Below are 24,749 nucleotides of genomic sequence, written 5' to 3'. Positions count from 1 at the left end.
AATGGGTATATATTTTTTTTTGTTAAGTTGCCTAATAATTATGCACAGTAATAGTCACCTGCACACACAGATATCCCCCTAACATAGCTAAAACTAAAAACAAACTAAAAACTACTTCCAAAAATATTCAGCTTTGATATTAATGAGTTTTTTGGGTTCATTGAGAACATGGTTGTTGTTCAATAATAAAATTAATCCTCAAAAATACAACTTGCCTAATAATTCTGCACTCCCTGTAGCTCCACAAACTACCTCTTCTGATCAAGTGTATGTCTTTATATACATCCCCAGTGACAGCAGCCCACCTAACAGGATCTGTCACTTCACTCCAAATAACGGAGCTAAAAAGTTCCCCCTGCAACTCAGTGGCGTAACAAGGGTCCACGTTGCCCCCACATTGCTTTTCCTTTTACATGCAGTTATTCAAATTGTTTAACATGCTAATGTATAATTATATATCATCTTATCTTACTCACCAATACTTAACTTATAACAGAATTATATAGAAATATATAAAATGAGTGGCAAGGGCTATTCCTAATGTAATTTTTGAACTGGGTGATATATGCTAAAGACCGCTGCATATTCTTTAGTCAGAATCTATGATGTATGTTTCAAGCAAGTTTTATACAACCAGAGACAATTGTTATTGATTATGTTAAAAACTATTACCAGTAACCACCACTGTTCGTATTTTAGGAGTCAGCAATATATGCAGCAAACAATTGCTAAGGTTTCAGGCAGGTCCCCCTCTCTATATACATGCTTACGATTTCAGATGGGAAGTCAGGAGAGAACACCTCACTAGATTGCTAATTTGCCATGTTCCAATGAAAGTGGCCACTTTGTTTTTTCTATACTTAAGGTTTGAATGCAAGCACAAAAAGAATAGGTGAAAGAAGGCAATCCACTTTAGTCCCTCTCCAAGAGCAGTGGCCACGAGTCAAATCTGTTGAGGTTCACCCTTGCCTTTGGGTCATCATACAGTGCAAGTATCGCCCTAACAAAATTAATACCAACGCCATATTATTACAGGATTTCAGCCAGGAAGGCCCACTTGACATGAATACTTTCTCCACATGACATGAAATGACTGTCATAAAGGCCCCCGTTAAGACAATCTAAACCCCTATGCATATTGTTACCTGCCTCCCTCTCACAAAAATGTATTGCTTTAATATAGTTTGGTACCAATGATTAAAATGGCTATAGACTGATATGGTGCACACAGTAAGGATTGTTTACTTGATTTAGGGAAGACCAAATGAACAAGTTACTTACCTTTGGAAACGTTCTTTCTGGAGGATACTATTAACTGCAGACTGTTCACCTCTAGAATATCCCCAGGTGCCAGACTGGATCTGGAAGAATTTTCAGCATAGACCCGCCACAGTGGTCAGTGGCATCATGCGGCACTAGCTTGACTCTGATCCACCCTGAAAGTGATAGCTGACACCACACATATGCCCAACCCAAGTGCTAAGACATCTGTTTCTTTCTTGACACAGTTCGTTCCCACACATGCAGAGCTCAAAGGATCTTGTTTCGGTGTGCAAACCTCTAATTTTGGACCTTTTTAGATGTGAAAAGAGTCCATTACACAGAAAGGGGAGGCAGAGGATGGTGAGGAATCTGCAGGGACATAGAGTAAACACCAAAAACAGCATTAACAGAGGTAAGTAACTAGTTCTTCTAATGGATACTTTTAAGTGCAGATTCCTTATTGTTAGAGTAGATGCCAAAGTAAAACCTCCTCAAGTAGTGAGTCTGTGGAATGTTGAGTCTGTGAAATGTGACAGTCCAAAATGTCCAGCAGGACCGAGTGGCCAACATTCCCTTTGCTTTGGACCTCACTATCAAGGCAATAGTGCTTCATGAACATATGTACTGATGCCCAAATTGCAGCATGACAAATATCCAGGATAGGCACTCCACGTGCCAACGCACTGGAAGCACTCTTGGCCCTGGTGGGAGTGGACTCGATCCTCCTGGAGGTTGTTTCTTGGCCTTGGTGGAAGTGGACTCGATCCTCCTGGAGGTTGTTTCTTGGCCAACACAGAGCGGATCTTAATGTAGCAAACTACTCACTGGAATAAGGCCCTCATTTGCACTACCTTGCCTTTCTTTGCCTCAGCGAACCCCACAAAGAGCTGATCATCGACCCAATAATATAGTCGATGTAAAAGCTCAACACTCTTCTGGTGTCCAAACGAAGGAGTCTCTACTCCTCTTTAGAGACATGAGGGTGAGCAAAGGGAGTTGTAAGTGCAGTGGATTGCCTGATGTAAATGGGAGTCCCAACCTTTGGTAGAAATGCAGCTCCAGTCCGCAGCACCAATTTCTCCAGAAAGATGGTGGTATAGGGCAGCTGGACCGGCAGTGCTTGAAGCTCACTCATGCAATGAGCTGATGTTATCGCAATGAAAAAGACATTCTTCAGAAACAGGAGACCACGGTTACGGATGTGCAGCAGCTCAAAAGAAGCGCACATCAGGAGAGTAAGATCCAAATTAAGAGATCAGCGAGGCACCAACAGTTTAGGAGAAAACGTGTAGATTAAATCTTTAAGAAATTGCATCACAGGAGGTGATTTGAAGGACGTTTGGTCCAGTAAATTCAAAAAGCCCAAAAGGGCCAAAAGTTAGCCTTTAAATGTGTCTACTGTAAGTTTCTGCTGGGCTGAAGATAACATAAATAATAAGGGATTCAACAGTCCAGCCTGCAATGGGTCCATATTACAGGTGCCGCACGAAAGCCATAAACTTGTCCCTTAGTCCAATGTTAACAGAATTTGTAAAAGGATGCCTGGCTGCAAGGATGACATCAACTACTCTGAAAGATCGAATGGAGTCAATTGCTCCTGCTCAAACCCCATGCATGGAGGTGTGGATTGCACAGGACCAAGTGAAAAACCATGCCCTGCTGCTGGGACAGAAGATGCTCCAAAAACTGCAGTGTTATTGGCGGGACAGATGCTCATGCCAAGCAGTTAAAGGAACCACACACTCCTGCCCCAATCTGCTCTTGGGCCCATTGTTCCATATCTTCTTCACAACGTGGGGCAGGAGGCATACAGGAGTCCAGTGGTCCACTCTAGGTAGAATACATCTCTTAGAGAGACCCTTCTTGGGAACTCCAGTGAGCAACAGTGTTGACATTGCAAGTTCTTGGCAGAAGCAAGGAGACTGAGTCAAGGTTATCCCTGTTGCTGGAAGACACCCTGCGCTACCTCAGGTGTAACTGCCATTTATGATTAACTAGGTGTCTCCATCTGCATTTGTCTGCCCTTCCATTTGAAGATCTGCCAGGTGATGAACAATGATGGAAATGCCCTAACAACTCAGCCAGGTCCAGACGCTAAGGGCCCATGGCACAGGGCCCAGGACTCCATCCCACCCTGCTTATGGAATACCACATGGTGGGGGTGTTGTCCATGAGAACCTGAACTAGCCTCTTTTTGACGAAGAGTAGTAAGGTTTTCAACAGCAAGTGAATGGGCTGCAACTCTAACAAGCTGATGTGGAAACGAGTCTCCATCTCTCTCAGAGGACCTCTTCAACCCAGTAGAGATGTGTTAGTCACCATCGGCAGCTCTGGGTGGGGAAGGGAGAGGGGTATGCTGCTGGTCTAACTCTCTTGGAGCAGCCACACTGCCGATCTTTTACAGTTTCTTCTGAAACCTGGATGGCTTCTGACCCGTTTTCTTGGTGCTGGACCCAAAGAGAATTCAAATCTCACTGAGGAGCCCATATATACCGCTTGGAATAGTTGGGGCGAAGGATGCAGGAGGCCAGTGAAGAGTTCTCAGAGCCGCCCTCACTGAGATCAAGGACAGAGGCTGAAACATTGGGATCATAGCTCAAATGTCCTAGACTCAATTAAGAGAGAGGGCCCAAAAGTGCAACTTAACAATAGTGGCTCAAAATAAAGAGAAGCTGTGCAAAGGAGTCAGGTGTGACTTTGGCACATTGATCGTGATCCCTAGAGATGTTAGGATGTTCACCGTCGTCTGGCGGTGGTCCACAACTAATGGTGGCCAGGCCGTCTTCATCAGCCAGTTGTCGAGGTAGAAGAAGACTGATACATGGATCTCCAAAGACATGCTGTGATCACCGCAATCACCATCATGAATACCAAGGGGCACTGATGAGGTAAATAGGAAGCACAGCAAACTAAAACTGCTCACTGCCCACCTTGAACCATAAGTAGCACCTGTGGGCCTGCTGACTAAGATATGGAAATAGGAGTTCCTGAAGGTCCAACCCTAATATCTAGTCTCCTGGGTCAAGAGCAGATAGATTATGGGTCAGCGTGAGCATCCTGAATTTGTCCTTCTGCAAGAAGAAATGAAAGATAATAAGACGAAGGCTTATAGCCTTTCCAAGTACTAGGAAATAACAGAAGTTAACAACCAGTTCTGATATCTGAGGCCTGAACTCTCCATATGACTACTTTCTCTAAAAGAGCTCAAAATGCCTGCAGCAAAATGGACAAATGGTCTTCCAAAAGTCACTCTAATATGTGAGACATGACAGAAAGGCATAACCCCATTGGTCAATCCGCAGGATCAACCTGTTAGATATTATGGCTTGCCGCCTGAGGGGTTCTGTGTTAAGAAAGTGGGGTCACCCTGAGCAGGTCTACAGTGTGGTGTTACCTGTCTATAGGTGGGCAAGAGCAGGGCCCACCCAAGTGCCCATGAGTGTGTCAGTCAGAGCCTTCTTGAACAGCAGTAAGGATTCAGATGAGGGTTCCTCAGCTTGTAATACTGTTGTGAGGTGAATGGTTTTGACCTCAGCGGAAGGAAATTGCAATTACAAGACTTCAGCCACCTGCTTTACGGCTGTGGCAAATGAATCAGACTTTTATGAGGAAGAGCCTTGGGGAAAGCCAGCCCATTGTGAGGTAAAGGGTCTGGCCCACCGGCATCGTGTAGTTACAGATGAAAATTATCATCAAATAAGGAAGAAATCTGTCCCTGTCATCACCAAAACCTGGTTGCTTCTGGTCAGAGTCCAATCCAAACAGTTGTTGGAGCAATGAAGGGTGCTCTTCTGCAGGGGTACTATCTTATCAGCATTGGACTGTATGGTTGTCAGGTGCATAGGGGCCGATCCTGAACGCAGACAAATTCAGCTTGGAGTCAGGCAGAACGATTCAACTGATGTCTTTCTTTGGTGGCGGTGCCAGTGTTGACGTAGCAGGAACTGGCCTGGATTGTGATGCTGGGTGTGGAGTCTGTTCCGGAGTCAAAATAGAACCCGAAGCCAGTTCAGGAGCTACAGAAGGCACTGAGGGCGGCACAATCAGCAGTAACCTAGCTGGAGGGCAACACTGATCAACGGGGGCCAAAAGACGCACCAGAGGAATCTGGAAGAATACCAACGATGCAAAGCGTGGCCTCCTTAAATTACTGAATATGTTGTTGCACCACTAACGGCGCTAGAAATTCTGGGTGCATCACAATCAGCTGTGCAATAGGCTCATCGCAGGTGACCAGGTTCGAGACTGCAGGGCACCTTGACGTCGTTTTGACATCTCCGATGGAGGGTGATGATGCCTGATTGGACTTCTTTTTGGATTCTGACTTACCTCAGCACTTGAACAGCAAGAACGATCTGTTATGTGACCAGCCCTAAGAGTGGGAGCAATCTGTATCCTCCCTTTCAAGCAGGATCAGCCTTTGCATGACTTCCTGCGGTGCTTAGCGATGTACACATTGGCTTTGAGATCCTAGATCGCCTTTGGGTGCATGAGGGCACACTCCTCCCTGATCTGACACACCTTTTGAGGATGTCTCACAGACATTCCTTTGCAACAGTCCATAAAAAGCCTAAATGTTATAGTTTTAGGAGGGGAATTGCATACTGGAAAATAATGTGGTACAAAAAAACACATCAACTGACAATGTAAAGTTATGAGCTAACTCTGGATTCACGTAAGAAGGTGCAGAAAGAAAGCAACTTATGTCAGCGCTTGGGAATCGCTTATATGTGGCTCCAGTCGTCACTTCTCGAGGTGGATTGAGATTGATACGAAGCCACAGGATGCCACCTACCAGCATGCAGGGGCTATCCTGAAAAAGCTTCCAGATCCAGTCTGGCACTTGGGGATACTCTAAAAATGACTAATCAGTGGTTAGAAGTATTCAAAATAATTTGGACGTAATTTGCTGTCAAGATCTCACCATCCAGTTCTAAAAGCTAGAGCAATTATAAATTCTGCTTAACATCATCAAGTAATACATCTACAGAGGAGAACAGCTGAGCATAATATTTCTGGAAATCTTCAACGTTGACAGACTCCTTAAGTAAGACTTCTAATTATTACTGGCCTGAACATACCTTTGCATAAACGTAGTATGTCCCAATGAATGTAAGAAATCTATCATTATTTTTTCCTTGTTCAGAGCGATGCTGCTTTGATCTAATAAACGAAAATGCTTCCTGATTCAAAAGAACAGGATTTAGCTGTGACGTTGGTGTAAACTTGCATAGGTCTTTCCTACAACAGGTACATTTGTGCTCCTGCTGTAAGTCTGTTAGTCCTTCTTCTAACTTCTGTTTAGACAGAAAAGTTAGCCTCATTTAAGTTCACCTCGCGAACTATAAAAATACTGCTTCATGGTGGATTTGAATGCCTCCTAGCGTGCGGACTCTTATGTCCCAAATGAGTTGTTAATCTGGAAGAAATCCCAAATTGCATTGTGGATTCCCTGCCTGACAAATTATGTTGACAAATTATGTTAAGGAATAAAGAAGGCAGTTTAAGGAATAAAGAAGGCAGTGTCAAAAGCTTCTTCGTGATTATTACCAAACAAAGATCACTGGGTCGCGGTTAGTCTCCATGCCCACTGTGGGGAGAGTATATCACATTTACTCAACTGAGTAGGCCTTGAATATAAGAAGCCTACCGTCCTTATTGCTTTGGTTATCTCTTTGATGGGAAAATCCTTCCTCAGTAGAATCAATACTCTCAAGTTTCTCTCTCTGGCGCATGAAAGCAACTGGAAGGATAAAGCCACAGATCTCATTTTATGAAGATGCATCCGATTGTTATGAGATGCGTCTCACATAGCAGCTGATAAAGTCTAAGGTGCTTCAGTGAGAGTAAAAATGCAAGAAAGTTTCACAGAAAAAACTAGGTTAGGTTCGTAACGTAGAGATCTAGGGGCTAAAGGTGGCTCCTACCAGTTGCAACAGTCTATGTCAACTGTGGCCACCATGGTGCCACAGTTTCCACTGGGTTCCTCTTATGTTCATCTACAATGCAATGTCTTTCCATGGAGTACACTTTCACTTACAGCACCAGTCCCACAAAGTTAACCAATTAAAATCGATCTGGGTCCTGAGAGAACAAAACAATTCTAGCACAGCTCGGGCAGAAAATGACCAGGTCGAGTTTATAAAGTATTGTGGACAGCTATTATTTTTGTGGCTTGGTATTAGCGGATGCATGCTTTACGTTAGTGTCTCTTGCTTCTTGTATGAGTATTCAAAATACACACTAAACAACATGGAAAGAACAGAAAAATAAATAAAACAAAATAAAAACAGGAGAAAAAATTCATATGGCAAACGAGCCAAAAATAAAGTCAAAATAAAGGAATACAGTGAAAAAGATAGAAAAAGAAATGAGGAAAAGAGCTAAATACAGGCTGTATTCTCAGTAGGCATGTAAGAACAGTGAGATGAAGAAATCGTAGTTGGAAATGAAGCAAAAACAGAAAAGAAAGGAAAGAATGAGGTAAAAGGATATGATATGTAATATTTATGTAGCACAGTGTAAAAAGTGAATAGTTTGCAAACATTTTAAACGGTTAGTCAACAAGTTACAACACACTGTATCGACTTCATAAGGGTGAAGGGCTAAGTAAGCCTTCATAACTCTACCCAGTGATCGGCACATGTGCTTCATGTGCTCAATCAACTTAAGAGAACAAAGTGAGGAGAAGAAAACGAAATACAATATTAGCACTACAATATGAGACAAGGCCAAAAATATGAATAGGAAAGAAAATCAAAATGAAGCAAAAAAAAATAAATCACGAAAGTTATATCTATTGACAGTGAATGGACAAAAACACTAAAAAGGGATGAAAAAGAAGGAAATAAGAAAAAGAAAAACATCGGAGGGAAAAAGTATTTTGGACTACTGAGAGATGAACATATAATAAAAATAGAGATATGATATGGTACAGAAACATAATAAAGGTCACTAGGGAACAAAGTTGTCAGTGAACAGACACAAACAAAAAAAGCAAGAGTGACAGCGGAAAGGAAGGAGCACTCACTTTTAAATATAATCATTCACACATGACTTGCACAGCTACCCTTTTTAATTCAGGTACTCCCAGCAGCTTTAATCCTCGACTCCGATTGTTCGAATAAGTAGAAGTTTGTATTCCCTTCAAAAGACAAGAGGAAATAAAATGACTTGTCATACCTCACTGCCCCAGTAATATAAAATCCAATTGTGAAGAAGGGGAGATAAGGGGAGAGCCGTGGAAGTACCATCAGCTTAGCAAACACTAAATAATGAACAATGTCGGCCCTGCCTGCCGTGATAAAACACTCCATTAGCTGCACTGTTTTTAAATGAGTGATAATTGTGGCACAGCCACACTGAAAGGTGATTGAATTTTTATCTGCAGCAGCACGTTTTTTGAAAAGGTTAACCAAAATGTCCCGCAAATACTCTGTCCCCTTGCCTTGCTGTGAATTTCACACAGGTCTATTTGGCATAGCTAATCCTGCAGTCCAAACAGCTGACTTCGGGAAATTATCTCTAAAAACGTATAAAACAATGGCACGCGTCCTGCCAAAACAATGGTGGGAACTGAGGCGTGAAAGGGTCCAATGGATCATCGTGTCCAACGCCCCCTTCTGAAGTGAAAGGAACAAGTGGGAGAACAAAAGGTGCACTAACGCACTCGTTACCCAGTGGAGGTCTCACGTGATCCTTGTGGTGGTGAGCTGTTAGACACCCCGCAGGGGGCGCTATCCTTTTAGTCAGCTGCTGTGGAATTTAACAAGAGTTTTTAGTACGCAGCCTGGAATTTACTTTCCAGTTTTAAAATCTTACCTCTTGAGGTCGTATGCACTATCTAACATAACAAATCTGGTTTTGTTGGCTAATGCACATCACAAGAATCCTTTTTTTTTTTTTAATAATCGTAACTTATAGACAGCATAGAGAGAAACATGTTCTGATTTTAACCTGCATTAAAAAACCCTTGAATCCAGTTTTCAAGGAGTTATAAACTGCAAGTTCATTTAAACAATGCATGCCCAGCTCCGCATAAAATCTGTCTGTCGTGGCTGACATTCACCATGTAGTTCAAAGCATTTATGTTCGTAAACTGCATATAAAGGGTTTTCCAAATTTTCTTTTATCCTCCAAAGAGATTTCCAGCTGCTGCCTGTTGAATTTAAATTCATGGAGAGTTCTGGGTTGGTACAACCAATGGCACAGAAGGGGTGATATCAGTTCATGAATATGGAGGGCTACAGGAATAATTCAAACGCATCGATGTCTAGCAACTTTGCAGAAAAGGCGTACAGTTCTGCACCTGCATTTGCACTGACTGGCTGGTGCAAACAGCCATTGCTCCACTGGTCAGCTGGTGAAAATGTAATCTTGTAGCCATTCCGTCAGTGTGTCAGAAATATTCTGGATCATGGAGGACGGCGGGGTTGTGGTCAAAGATCCTTTCATGTCCTCAAAAGCATTATATATCTCTTCCTAAGGCAAACCTAAGTTTACATGAGTATGATTCTCTCACAGATGGGCCATTCTCAAGATCCCTCCTGAGAGAGTTGCAGTGGGACAGAGATCAGCAACTCAAATAAGACCCAGTTAAAAGAATAAACAATATGACGTATAAACGAAATACTGCAAAACACTTGTAGAAAAAATGATAATGGAAATGTGAAACAATGGTTCTTACAAGTCAATAGGAGCAACTGTTAACGTAGTCTCCCATGCATGTCAAGTCAATGATGGGAAAAAGTAAAAAAACAAAAAAGAAAGTATGATAAAATGACTCTTTCCCTTGCCAAAGGAGGATCAACTTACAAGTACGCAGTCAGGTGTCTAGACCCTGTCAACAGACTTATCGCTGGACTTCTGTCTTTTTTTGTGGAGCAAAACCCTCAACAGGGAGATGGATCTGAATGCTTAGTGAGAGTGCTATGCTGTATAATGCAACAAAACAATACAAGGTGTCACTTGATGGATGAAGACAGGATCTTCATGCACTTCCATGTGGGAGACATAGAGCCTCCTCTTTAATGGGTGAAGCCTGCTTAATGATGTTGGCAAGTTTCCATGGGCTCAGAGACAACTGGGAGGAGCTAGCGGCGAAGAGAACTAGCAAGATTGAAAACAAGCATTGGCAAACCCAATATGTTTTGCCTGTGCCAAATTTAATTGTCTTTGTCAATGTTTTTTTACATGGTGGACAAAAGGCCATCAACTCAACTAGTTACTTGAGTGTTAGTGATTCAGTGCCTGACTCATTTTGGAGCAAGGGGTTTCAGATGTGTGTGGAAAAGGAATGGAGCAGTTTAAACATCCATCCATTAAACATACAATCAACACAGATTCACTCAACCCACCCATATTCCACACACATACCCATCATCCATCCATTTACCATCTACTCATAACACACTATATAAAGATTAAGCAACCATCCATCCATAGATTCATCAATTCATCCATCCCAAATTCAAGAGGCTAATTAGCACGGTGCCTGATGAATGGGCGGGAGATAGGCTGCTGGACCACCTTTCTGCACACAGGGATGAGGACGTTATTTGCATCTACTGATAAACGTCATTCCTGAAACCAACAACTTGTTGGTGACTTACAGTTTTACAGCTAGAATAAATGGCCGTGGGCAATGGTGGTTGGATAGAGTCCACTGTGCACACCCCACCCCTGTCAAACACACACACACGTCTCCGTCAGTTAAGATTCTGGACCCAAATACACATTAAGGCAGCACATACAAGATTTCAGTCTTTTTGGGACATGCATTTCCTCTGAGGGGGTTTGCAAAGTCTCCTCCGAAAATTGAAGCGACCCCTGCTTATTAGAGCTCTCTTGATGCAGTCTTGGCAGGCTGGCTGCCTGGGGCACAGCTCACCGCTGGACCTGGCTGAACCTAGGAGCAGCCCCTCCAATGAGAGGGAACTGGGAAAATCCAGGTATTGTTATAAACCGTCCCTAGGCCGCCAGGCTGCAGCCAGTAGAGCCCTATCACCACACCTTCACGAGACCCCGGTATCGTGTTTCAGTGGACACTCTGAGCCCCAGCCAACAGCAGAAAAAAACACTAGCAAAAAAGCATACTTCCCCAAATACTATATTTCTTTTCAGAATGATGCAAGCACCTGCAGAAGCACAAAAGGGGTGTGGCGTTAGAACGAAACGTGAGGGAAATTTGAAAACGTGAAACTCTGGCGGGTAGTGAAAAAATGAGAGGTGAGAAGAGACAGATGATACAGCGAGTAGACCTTAAAAGAGGCATTTTGTTCAGTTAGACCTAAGGTGTTGGGCACAAAGGGATGACCTCCCAGGTGAGGAGTGGGGATTTGGGCACCATTTTACTTTACAAAATGAGGTAGGCGTGCCAAGGGTTGTCCAGGCGTTTGCTCTACGCTGTACCAGCAAGGTTTTAAAATGTCAGAAAATTTACAATGTTTCAACCATCTGTGGAAAATCTTAGTAAATAATCCGTGATTCTTGTCACACCCACCACGAACAGGTGTGTTGCAACACAACACAAAGAAAACACACATCCTGAAAAAATATAACACCCAGATGTAACGTCGGGGAACGCGGAGGAGCTTCTGCGCCCCCCACGCTAGAGGAGAGAAACTGCATGTTTGTCTTGAGCCTTCAAAGGGCCGACTCTGAAAGCAACAGGATAAAAATCTATGGGAGGAGCACTGTAAAAAGCGCCATGGGAAGCATGTGACATATGAAAGGACACTGGGCAGTAACCAATTGCACCAGGCAACAAGAGGAACGCCTTACCATTTTTAAAATATAAAAAAAAACTGAAAACTGTGCTATCAAGATTGGAGAGCAAGGACACAAAATATGTGTTTAATATTGTGAAACATTTTGTGATTGCTCAACTCTGAGATGGTGCTCTCAACATCTGGAAACCATATCCACATTAAATTTACAGGAAAATATCCACTGTTTAGTACGCACGGACCAGCTAGGTTTACGCTATGTGACTATCTATACAGACATCTAAGACCACCCACCTTTTGTGGTTCTGGTGAGCTCCCAAGGGGACGAGCGAAGGAGAGAGCCAGGATGCTAGACTTATTTTTCTGCACTCTTTTCTCTTTTACCAGGGAGTTACTCTTATACGATTACAATATCTTACATATCACTCTACAGAAGTTAGGTGCATTTTATATTTGTGCAGTGAATTACAAATATACGTCCTGCGCACAGTGAAGGATGGGTTGAATGAGAGCAGGAAGTATGTGGTTTAGTGCCTGCTGCTCAGATCTGTGTGTGATCTACAGGTCGCCTCTTTGAATCCTGCCAATGTTGCCTCTGGCTTCCAAACTTTCGAGCTCGATAACATAATTATTACCCATATGATCATAATTGTAAAAACGTTCGATGTAAAAGTTTTGAAAAAAGGCACTATTGCTAACAGATTGTTAATAATGTTCAAAGGAACGTTACAGCATTGATTCACAGAGGAGGGGGGGGGTAAAAATGGGGGAGGGGGTAGGGGTCGAGGCACAGAGTCCTGGGCCTAATCCCAGCTTCCACTCTTCAACACGTTGTGCCCCTCTGTCACAGTTACTCCATCGCAGGCCTCCGCTTCATTTTCCGCCAAAAAATGCAGAGCGCTAGGGAAGAAACCAAACACTACCACTACAGCTGGCCATTATCTGTGCTTGTCCCTGCCAGAGCATTCACGAGAGGTGCTGTCAGAGGCGTTGGAATTAAGCCATTTTGTGGCTGCAAAGCTTTGCGCACACTTATGGATTTGCTGCCTTTGCCTTGTAATTTGTCATTTACTTAATAATGTGCAAGTTTGTACAAAAACGTTTCTAATTCAAACGGATTAAAAGTTACTAAAACATGGCTACAAAGGTCATCGGTGAAGGCTGACTGGTCCTCTTTCAGTTAATTGTTGCTGCATACAGGCATTAAACTGGTACTAATGAGGTGACACCTTTGGCTTGCTAGAACTATGTGTAAAATGACAAATTAAAAAAGTAATATTGTCACCATATGTGCCCCATAGGTCTCAGGGCCACAGGGCATCCCACGTGTACCTATGGCGTAAAAGAAAGAAAAAAAAGTACTATGACAAAGTCACTGCAGGCTGCGTCATAGCACTTTTTTTCTTCTTTTTTTACTTTAGCAGGGGTGAAAGAGGCGACTGCAGGGACATGCACTCAAAGAGTGCATATATAAAAGCAAAAAAAAAGCGTGGGCTCTGTAGAACCTTGCAGTGTAAGGACACGGGCCACTGGAACCAGTACTTGGGTGAGGCTCCACTACAGGACAGCACAAAGCCTCGAATCCCAGGAAGAAGATGGAGGCGAAGAAGAGGCACTGACCAATAGTAAGTAAGTAAACAAGAGTGACGCAGGACGTACTTGGAAGCCAGCCAATGATAAGTAGAGGTAAGTAATGGGGGGTTTTAAGCCCCATTTAAGATTTTTTTTAAAAATACAATAGATTTCCTTAGCACAGCGCAAGCGCTGTGTGGGCGAAACCTAAAAATAAGGGCAAAATTGTGCTTGCGAAGAACATAAAGGTTGTGACTACTTCAGATTGATGTATGTACACACTTCAACTAGATCAGCATTTTAGTACACTTTTTCAGTTCCAGAACTGCTACAATAACAATCAGCTCCAACTTAGCAACAGAGCAAAATTTATTTGATTGGTGCAATTTCTAAGGGTAGAGATCACCAATAGTAATCTGGTCCTAAATATGTATTCAGTCACTTTTACGCAAATGATAGCTCATAATCTAGTCCCTCCTTCACCCTAGAATTCCAAGATTGGGGACTATGCTTGGAAGCACCTGCCTTTGTTAGTTCTTTCATTCTTTGTTCTTTCTTGCCATTTACTTCAAAACGAAAGCACGAGATGTGAGATGTGCTACAACTGACAGTAATTTTCCATTCTGTGATCGAAGCTTGCATGAAAGCCATGTCCGCATGAAACAAAGCCTTTACCACTGGGTATGCTCAGGCTAATGGTAGAAGCAAGGTGACAAATTCCACCAAGGCCTCTCCAAGAAAGATCATGAATATGTGGCTGTATCAATTCAAGTCAAATCTATAAATGGAATGTGTAACACGCCTGCATGTATTGAAATTATAATTTATCTCTTGGTTCAAATATAATTTAGAAGAAAGAGCTCACAGCTACCTTTAGATTTGTTAGTTTTATAAGGAGTTTTATGTACATTTGGATATTGAAGGGGAAGTGATTATCACAAGGTAGCTCTTAAAAAGACTAATATTCGTTTAGCTAGAGATTTGGTGTTATATGGACTGTATGCATTTCATTATCACATGCTGACAATCCCGAGCACATAAGCAGACATAGTATTTCGATCCACTTGCTTTTAGAAACACCACAAGGCTGGCAGAGGATGTAAATCCACACGACAGTAACACAATTACAAGGTGCACTTTTACTAAAGTCAATATGCCCATAAACAGATCCTTATGCCTCGCTGGTGTCAGGTCAGACTCAAAATTGCCAATGTGTTCTGCACATGGTTGAAAGACTGTGTTCATTTGTAGCCCGTGGTATAGGTGTCAGTCTGCAGCTGAGTGCAGCACAATGGCAGGTGGAATCAATACACTTTGAAATATTTGTTGCACTGGTCAGCTGGTGAAAATGTTGATGCAAAATGCCTCGACTCGTGCAATATAATAAGGTGTTCTAAAAACTAGGTTTAGTATTCAATAAAGGCAACAAATAAGGTTAAATTAGGCCAATATTATCTCAAAGTGCTGGGTTGGCTGTCATCTCCAGATCTTAGATTTCTCAACTGAAATGGCTATGTAGAAAGCTAACCTTTGTATGTTTATGTGGGACCTTTATATCAATTACAACTCAGTCTATCTGCATCCGCCCAGCTCTCTGTTTTTTCTATAGACATAACTCAACCCTAAACATATTAATATGAATCAAGTAGACCAATTCAAGAGGTAATAGCATGATACCCAAATAAGCTGCTGTACCAATGCCATAGAAGCTATGCTTAACATAAAAGGCATGATTCACAAGGTGGACTGTTGACATACATGCCACTTTTGTGCACAATGGCTCTTTTTTGGGCCGAAAATCCCAGATCCTAACAGAAAGAATCGGGACTAATAGACAATTCAAATCACAGATGGAACTTAATAATGCTAATAAATTACTAATACAACAGACTATACATTCTTAATTACAGTAGGCATTCCATTTGCGGCACAAACAAAATGTGGATAGCACACACAAATGTGGATGTGTGTGTTTGCAAACTGTTTACATGTGTTTTTCCCAAAATGCAAACATACTTGTATACTCATTTACAAACCTGGGTTCAGTGGTTTTAAACGTGGAAAGGGGAAGCCACAAATTGAACTGGAATGTGGGCCAAGGGGCTTCTCCATAGGGAAAATAGTCTTCCCCTCTGAGAACAAACATGATAGTCCTTCCAGCACAGAGTTTGAAATGGAAATATATAAGCGCAGGTACTGAATCTATTTGCTTTTGATAAATCTCGTTACTTTACTTTATACAGAACGTGGCACAGAAACCAACAAGATATTATCAATTACCCTCAAGGTTACTGTTAGACAGAACAGCACACAGAAATCCTGGCCATAGCCCCAGCCAATGTGCCTAACTATTTCAAAACAAACAAACAAACAAACACAAATGATGGACGGAATGCAGAACCAATCAAACATTCACCCCCAGTCACAGATCAAGGTTTAATCCATCAATTTGTTTTCTCACCATGCCACCCCAGTTTGGACTCCGCCATATGCAAATCAATCTTGACCCTGTTCCCCACTGGAACAGTCCAGCCCGAACTGCTAGGCCAGGTCCTCCATGGACCAGAAACAAGCATCCTTCTTCAGCCAAACTAGCTAGAATCCATGGCATAGTAAACCCGGGACCCACGTCAGGGCATACTGGCACACTTATGGTGACAAAAGCAATTCTATTGCTGATGGATTAAACCCAGATCTGTGACTGGGGGTCAATGCTTGATTTGCTCTGCATTCCATCCATCATCTGTTGTTTTTACATTTGTTGCCCCAAGAGTGAAGGGTATGCCCAGACGTGGGTCCCGTGCTTGCTATGCCACCAGATTCAAGCTAGCCTGGCTGATTAAGGGTGATACCCTGAAACCGGTCACAGGATGCTTGTTTCTGGTCCAGGGAGGACCTGGCCTGGCAGTTCGCGCTGGACTGCTCCCATGGGGAACAGGGTCAAGATTGATTTGCATATGGCTGGGTCCAAACTGGAATGGCATGGCAAGCAAAAAATGATGGGTTAAATCCAGATCTGTGTCTAGGGGTGAATGCTTGATTTGCCCTGCATTCCGTCCATCATCTGTTGTTGCATTTGTTTTAACTATTTCAAAACAGCAGTTTCTGCTCAATCGATGGACTGGCACTGGCAACCTTTCTGCTCAGTGTCATGTTATACTTCGTAATAATTACAAGATGGAGGCAACCCATATCAGTAAAAGAAAAAAAACTTTTCAACTGCACTGCAACTCTCAGAATACTGTGAGAACAGATTGACGACTTCGAAGTATGTTAAAGTAACCTTCACCTGAGGCTATACCAATTTGTGACAGTTAACCAAGAATACTACTAGCATGTTGACGACCAAGTAAGAGTTTTCAGAAATACCTTGTGGATGGGTTTGTAATGAGTTAGTCATTCTAAATGCAGTCAATTAAATTGGGTGTTATGTTGAAGGATTAGTATGTTGTAATGCGTTTTGAGCAATTCACTTTACCAAAATGCGCTGTGTCAGCTCTTCATGGTGGGTTGATTAAAAAAATCAGAATTCGCCACAATCCAGAGACAGGTACCTGTCCCATAAAGGATACCACTTCTCTGCTCAACAGGATAAAGTTGATATGCTTTTCAGATAACTAGGATATTTAAAAAACACACACACACACACACAAACCTGATAAAATAAAACAGAGCTACGACAGATTTAATCATGAACAAAATGTTAAACAAGATTCTGAAAGAGCCTCACATGCATCAACAGGAAAGTACAATGGCAAGAGATATGGATTATACATAGATACTCATGAGCAAAGAAAATCAGTTATCTAATGTAAAGAACAAGTAGTAAAAGAGGCCATGGAGTCAATTTTTTTTTGTAAATCTGTTTTACAAAAAGTTATTAACTATTAATAGTTGGTCTATACTGAAATATACTGACTCCCCAAAAAATTCAGCAACGCAATGAGATGAACAGCACAGGATGAATTAAAGCACCACTCTGTCGATCACATCTGCTCATTCTGGCCTCACCATCACTCCTTCCTTCCAAACTACAAACTTATTTGCAACCACAACTATACCGTTTTAGGAACCTGTGTGGTCAGAGTCTACTATCCTTGAGAGTTCAATAATTTTTACTTACTTTGAGTTGTTGGTAGGTTCCCAAAGGCAGATTTCAATCTTCCAGCCAACCATTCAAGGCTTTCATGCAGATTAGCCAGGGCCTTCAGGTCACTAACGTCATGCAAGATTTCATTCTGAGGGATCAGTTTATCTCCGAGGTTCCCAATAAGCACTTCCGATTCTTTGGCAAAGGCAGCCCTAGGGTACAGAACAGAGAAATAGATTATACTTTGTGAGTGGCGAGAAGGAACTAACTGGCGAGCTTATCTTGATAACTGTAACACAGCTGTCATCAGGAAAAATCACCAAGAGGCAGTGTTGGCATCCACATGGATAAAACAAGCATTTGCAATGCTATGGGTCTCACATTTGCTCGACGTACAGTTACTAGTGTTGTAAAGTCCTAACAGGACTTTTATTGCCACAGAAAATGAAAATGAAAAGTAATACAGTTTTACATACGTGACCCAATTTAAAGCGCCACGCCATGAGCGTGAAGGAGCACACAAAATGAAACAGAAGTTCGCTCGCAGTCAAACGTATCGGGAAATGTGCAGCGAGGTCGCTCTGCGTAGGAAATAAAAATAAAAAGTAGTCCAGAAACCATGCTGAAAACATGGAGCCTCGTATGTTTTCAGTAGTTGGCCGGTGTGCTCGAGGAGGGCTAAACACTGGAAAAGGCATGACAAATGCATGCCTTTCACAAATAAAATCAAGCAATTTTTAAAAGGCAAGCGCACGAACCAACGAAAATGATGGGCATGCGGTGGGCGTGGTTGAAAGACCCCAGAGGGATTACAGCAGGCTAGAGTGCTTGCGTGCTCGACCCTAAAAAGGTATCCAAGAAAAAGAGTCAGTAGTTAAAGGAAGTTTGAGTACAGTGGTGAGTTGGTAGAAAAACAGTTCTATTAATAGGTGGGTATGGTTTGGTTAAAATGACAGCCACAAAGAAACAAGCTAGAACAGTGGTCAGCTCCTGAAGGATCCTGGCATACTCTGAAAACTATCATCCTTATATTATAAATATTATCTAAACAGCCTTAAATGAATCCATATTGATGTTTTTCCCCATTTTCTTGTTTCTCCTAAATCTTTCTTGCTCAAAGCATATCAATAGGACATGACCCCTCACACAAACCCAAAATGTCCTTTGTGCAAATGCTGTGGGGAAGTTGGGGCATTAGATCCCACAGCATAGAGCAAATGGTCCCTTGTTCAAATTCCCTAGGGCAAGGGAAGGCAGTACTTTGTTCTCCACTTATGGAGAAGCAGGACAAGCATTTAACTACAGTTGGAAATTTAGCAATTGCAGGCCAAAGGTGTTTTTGTTCTTCATAGTACAACCAAGCTGCCTTGTACTTAACTTAAAGTGAACAAGAGTCTCTCAGTAAGAGATCATAACAAGTTATCTGCAGTTTTATTCGTGTCATTCAGCACTGGCTTTTGCCTGTCCTCTATGCTGCACATCTCTAATCGGGTCAAGGGCCCAAAGACATGCAGGTACATCCGAAGATATGCAACTACACTGTCTCCAGCATCTTACATTTGATTTGTAACCAGTGGTTTCTACCATGGGTGGTGTTTGTCCATATTTTGCAGTATTTGTGAATGGGACTAACGTCGAGCAGCTATGATTGGCAGGCGTGTGTTTTCTGTGTTTATTTAGTGACAGTAGCGTTTCCAACAGATGTGCTCCACTAAGAAAATACTGTGTACTTCATGACAATGTCAGTTTCGGTCAGTACATATTAAAGAACGTGTGAAAAACATATGAGCGGTTGCTAGGAGAGTGACTGTATGTGCACAGAAAAATATATGTTACACATTAGGCAACAAACAAAATGGTGAAAGGTTTCTCTGGTATTCCAGCTTAAGTTGATGGTTTTTTGAGGTAATCATGAAAAGCAAAGGAAGGCATAAGCCTCTAGATTGACTGTATTTAGGGTTTCAAAGAAGAGAAGCCAGTGAAAGAATGTTGTGGTGGTGTGCCTGGGTGAATTAATACGGGTTTACACTGCAAAGTTTATAACTTTACCCAAATGGAAGATTTTTTTCTTAAGTAGAACACCCAGGAGGCTGTTACACTTCTCAGTCCTGCTGAAGGTTAGAGAACTGATCAGGGCTTTAGATAACTGGATCGGGAAGAGACAGCTTTTTGCATGATAAGCGCCTAGAACCTGGGGGCTTTGGCGAAGGTACAAGTAGACAGCAGAAAAAAATCGCTAAGGAGTCTGAGTGACACCGGGGGTGTACGTGAAAGTGGACTGAGTGTCTGAGGCAAGGATACCAAGAAATGTGTTAAGCATGAACGAACGGGCGAGTAGTCCAGTGCCTTATGCAACTGGACAGACATTTGAGACTGGAGATTAGGAAAGAAAGAAGGGAAAAAGAAGGGAAAAAGAAGGGGAAAAAAAGGTGAGTGCATCCTCAATAATAAGGTGCTAAGACAAATGAAGATATGATGTCCCTAATAAGAAGCAGACTGGACCCAGGGCTGATACTTGGAAATGGGTAGAGAAGGTGGAGGAGGAAAGGAGCAACAGAAGATGGAGCAGCCGCGTTCGGAAAGACATTGAGCCATAATGTCTAGCATTTTTAATATGCTGTTATGACCGACCCTGGAGAACATTAGAGAGTTTATGAAGAATGAGGAAAGGACGTAAGTGGTTATGACGTACAGAGGTATGAAGTTCGAATCATGGGAGACGGCTTCTTCATGAAAGTGCAGCACCTGGGAGCCAGAATGAAGAGTAGAGCACAGAAATGTCCATTCAAATAGTGCCCTACACCATACTCTGGGCAGATAAACATTTCTTTAACTAAACATCCTATTGGGAGGCATCGTTTTCAGCACTTAAATGTTTTTAAGACTACTGAACAGGCCGCCAACCTGCCCGGGCTGGGGGCCCTCTCTACCTTGGCGAACAGCCTGCTACATTCTCAATCCTGCTACATTCTCAATCCTGCAACGCTGTGTAGGTGCATTTTTGCTGCAAGTGCTCCACCCAACATGAAAATGCATGCTGACATTCAGACACAAAAGCCCAAAGTGTGTTGAAATCTGAAATACAAAAAAACAATGGCCCTGACACTCAGAGAGTTTTTTTAATTGGAGAAGTTTCCTGGTTGGGTCTGTTATGCCTCACAGATAAAGTCATGGTGGTTATATGCTAGACTTTACACAATCCCTAAGTGTAGTAAAACATATCCATATCATTGGCTAATTAGAATGAGAATGCTCTTCCTAGTGCACCTGAAGCTGACCCAATCTGATTCTGCACCGAGGTAGAATGCAGATCCGACTTTTCAAGAAACTTTGCACCCCAATTCAACTCTTCGGTTATATATTTAAGTGCCCCTTGTGAAACTCGTGGAGCTCCCTTCCCACAGAGCAACTCTGAAAGCCAGAAGGAAACCGACTGCGAGGTATTACATGTACAGCAACGTGGGGGTGAAGCGTTTCTAAAGTAATTCCCCATTTTTCCGAATGAGTTTTTTGAAAACCAGCCTTGTTGCATGGGACAAGATGGCGGAGTATACACGGTGACATTTTCAAAGCAAGCCTACGAATGATCAAGTGGTTGGTGATGTACTACTCCCAGGCACATGCCAGGGATACAACAGGGACTTATCTTTATTTGCCATGTCACAGAAAAAGTGGTGGGGTACCCACTTTCAGTAGAAATCAAAATTGATGACAAGAGAACTTACAGAGCGGTGGCACTGGTTATTGTCAGTCATGGCCTGTGGGTTCGGCACCAGTGGATTTCACATCATCAATGGTAAGTCTGAGGAGACATATACAAGGTCTCTCTCTGTAGTAGCTTCAGGACCCTAAACTAAAACTGGCTCATTTAGCAGGAGTGCACACTCAGGCCTCATCAGGAACTTAGGAGCATGATGGGCATGACCCAGGCATGAGAATGAAGCGTTTAGACCAATGCCTGTGTGGAATGTGCTTACTGCAGGACGCGTGTAGGAAACAATGACGCAATGGGGATGAGAAAACGTGCAGCACGAAGGCTTTCCTCTTCCAGTCAGCTGCTTTTATGTACAGACACACATACCGGGAGGCTGACTCATCCTTTCATCCTTTCAAGGAGGAGTGAAGTAAAAGGTTAGTCACAGTGCTGCCACAGTACACAATTACACAGGCATTTGTGGTACAAAAACACAACTTCTAGTAATCATTTCAGAAACACTTCATGGACAATCAATCGTCAAGCTGTGGATTGTCCTTCTATCACGTCATTAGGGTAGGGCCTACGAGTACATGCGCTAGCGCATGCGTCTTGTTTGCAAGACCCTGTTGTATACAGAAAGGGGCTTAGAGCCCTCCCTTGCTTATCATTTGTGTACTGCAGTGTCACTCTTCATTCCAGTGTCCCTAATTGACTAATTCAGCCAAAACATCACTTCCGGTGCTTGCAGTGGAGCATGGGCCAAGCACAGATTGATTAAATTTAGTCAGTGAGCATCTGCTGCACCTGAAGCAATTGAGGTACTATTTTTTTTTAGATTGTCTCAGCTCATGTTCAAGCATGAAGAAGCTGGTTTTACTGTGAGCAATACAGTCGGCGACTGGCATATTTCACTGCTCACAAGTGGATGCCTTCATCACCTGGAGAGGACGGTCATTGACCAAAGCTTGAGTTTGCTTTTTTTCCAAGTTAAACTCTTTCCTTCAAGAAGAGCTAGTTACTGCATACTAAAATCATAGCATGGATTAATGAGTTAAGCACTCACTGCTGACATCTGATGTGCAGTAAGAAGCTGTGTCCTGGTGGGGTCAACTGAGATTTCAACCCTTTGTGATCAATAAACTAACTAACTTTAAATTGCGCTGTAGTAACACCTCTTATTTACGTATTCAGAGCACTTCGAATTGGATTCACTGCTATATTAGGTACCATAGTAAAGCGATATACTATTATCATTATTGTTAGATGTCACTCACTGGGGACTGAAAATCTCAACGAGAGTGAGAATCTATAGATAGATTTCACGGTTCACCTTTTGTATGTATCCTCATTATGGCTAGCACATTAATACTAAGGTAGACTTCCACAATACATTTGGCGCCTCCAATATTATTGGCTGGTCAAACACGTCACAAATTATCCGGGATAGGCCCGTTGTATGAGGAACAGGAGTGCTGTAAACGCCAAAATCCGCATGTTATTCTCTAAAACGTCTTCATCGCACATGATAAATTCCGAACGACAGAGTCGGATTTTAGGAGGGGCGACAATTGTCTCTGCATTTACCATACCATTTGTAATGGCGGCCTTGGCATAGCAGCGGAATTTACTGTCTCCCAATGTGGTGACATTCATTCTAGCTGAAACTCGGTAGGGCCAGTCCCCACTGACAGCCATGCCCACAGCCCACCGCACAACTTCGTTTAGAACTCTGAATCATGTTTCACACATGTGTTCTTCTTGTACACCCTTGGTAAAGATGTATTTAAGGCACATATCCTTAAAACACTGAGCTTCCTTTCGAGGGCGCATGTTCGTCCTGCTTACTGAAATGAATGTTCTACATCCATCTGCTTTTCTGGCTCACTTTATGATAATGTATACCGTTTTTAAAATGTGAATTAATTTTAGACTTTGAATTTTAGCTCTATTGTCGACTGCCTTCTTGTGCTGAAATATGTGAAGACTGATGGAATGATTGGGTGTTTATAAGAGCCTAACGGATTCATTACACTGGTTATCAAAAAGAAAGACTTGTGACTGGACGGGGTGGTACACACTCATGCTAGGGGGCACAGGATGCTTCCCAGGGCCCCCTAAAAATGTTGCTAATCAGCACATACACACAGACGCAGACTAAAGCAGACTAAGGTTGGTTTCTAGTATTCTGCAGTACAGATCACTGGCAAACATTTCACTTCGTTACATATTTAGTATGTTATAAAATTACAGGACGCCATGACAGGCAGGATGGGTACTGCGCAACTTTATTAAGACTTTCAATCGCTGGAAGACACCTAGGAAATCTGCTGACCAAATCAACATGGAAACTCTGACCCTAAACAGGGCTGCATTTAGTATTTTAAGTGGATAATTCATATTATGTTTAGGGTCGAGCCTGCGGGTGCATGTGCCCAGTGCTTTAAATGGAAAAATAGAAGTGCAGGTACTCTCTATCAGAGTACCTGCTTGTTTCTGAGAAGTGCCGGTACTCTCCAATTAAAAGTATTACGTTTTTCTTGAGATATGCCGGTACTCTCCCTCTCAAAATAAAAAAGTGCCGATACTCAGTACCGGACAGTACCGGCCCATTTAAAGCACTGCATGTGCCTCGCTTGCAAGACCCTGTTGTATACAGAAAAGGGCTTGGAGCACGACCATGCTTACAATTTGTGTGCTGCAGTGTCATTCTTCATTCCAGCGTCCCTAAGAGGCTAATTCAGCCAAAACGTCACTTTCAGTGTTTGCAGTGGAACACTGGCCAAGCACAGATTGACAAAAACGCAATCAGTGCTCGCCGCTGCTCCCGACGCAACTGAGGTACTATTTTTTTTTTTAGATTGCCTTGGCTTGTGTTCTGAAATATGTGCACAGCTGATGTTTGCAGCCAGTGTTACTGCTCCCCCCAAATCTTTCTCCGAGTGCTGCCCCCTTCGTACCACCTCCTACCTCGTCCTTATTATTAAATAATCCTCAGAGCACCCCTCCTCCAGGCTAAGTCCCGCCCGTCGCTGTAGAGTGCCACTTCTGTGCCCAGGGCGACCGATCTTCTACTTCTACAACCCACCTCAGGTCAGCTTCATCACCGAGGTCGCCATAAGGGTTGTAAGTACAACTAGTGTTACTGCAGTAATGTTCGGGGCTCCATTTGTTTCATTTTCGCTGTGATGGACTATACTGTGCCAGCCACCGCACCCACCTCTCCACGGGGCAGACCTGCTCTGCATCTCTTCCCTTACCCCATGTTGACAACAGCTCAGGATTGAGTATTTGTGAGTTACAGAAAAGGGCAAACTCTGGCTGCTCTGTGCTGCTGCTTGCCTCTGGCTTGTTTGTGACTTTGCTTTATTTCCCACCTTAGACCTCCTCAAAGCACACTCAA

At 42.7% G+C, this 24,749-nt stretch overlaps 1 protein-coding gene across 1 annotated transcript in view; it reads right to left on the bottom strand.

The window, feature by feature from the left end:
- The window catches only part of EXOC4 (exocyst complex component 4), a 1,633,445-nt gene that overhangs the window by 210,675 nt on the left and 1,398,021 nt on the right, over nucleotides 1-24,749 (bottom strand). Inside the window, exon 14 of the mRNA XM_069229316.1 lies at nucleotides 17,686-17,864. Coding sequence (XP_069085417.1) covers nucleotides 17,686-17,864 — 179 coding nt within the window. The remainder of the gene's footprint in view (nucleotides 1-17,685; nucleotides 17,865-24,749) is intronic.

This window comes from Pleurodeles waltl, chromosome 4_1, assembly GCF_031143425.1.
Source record: "Pleurodeles waltl isolate 20211129_DDA chromosome 4_1, aPleWal1.hap1.20221129, whole genome shotgun sequence".
Lineage (NCBI taxonomy): Eukaryota > Metazoa > Chordata > Amphibia > Caudata > Salamandridae > Pleurodeles > Pleurodeles waltl.
The sequence above is the reverse complement of the archived record's forward strand: the minus strand, read 5'-3'. Positions and strand labels throughout refer to the sequence as shown.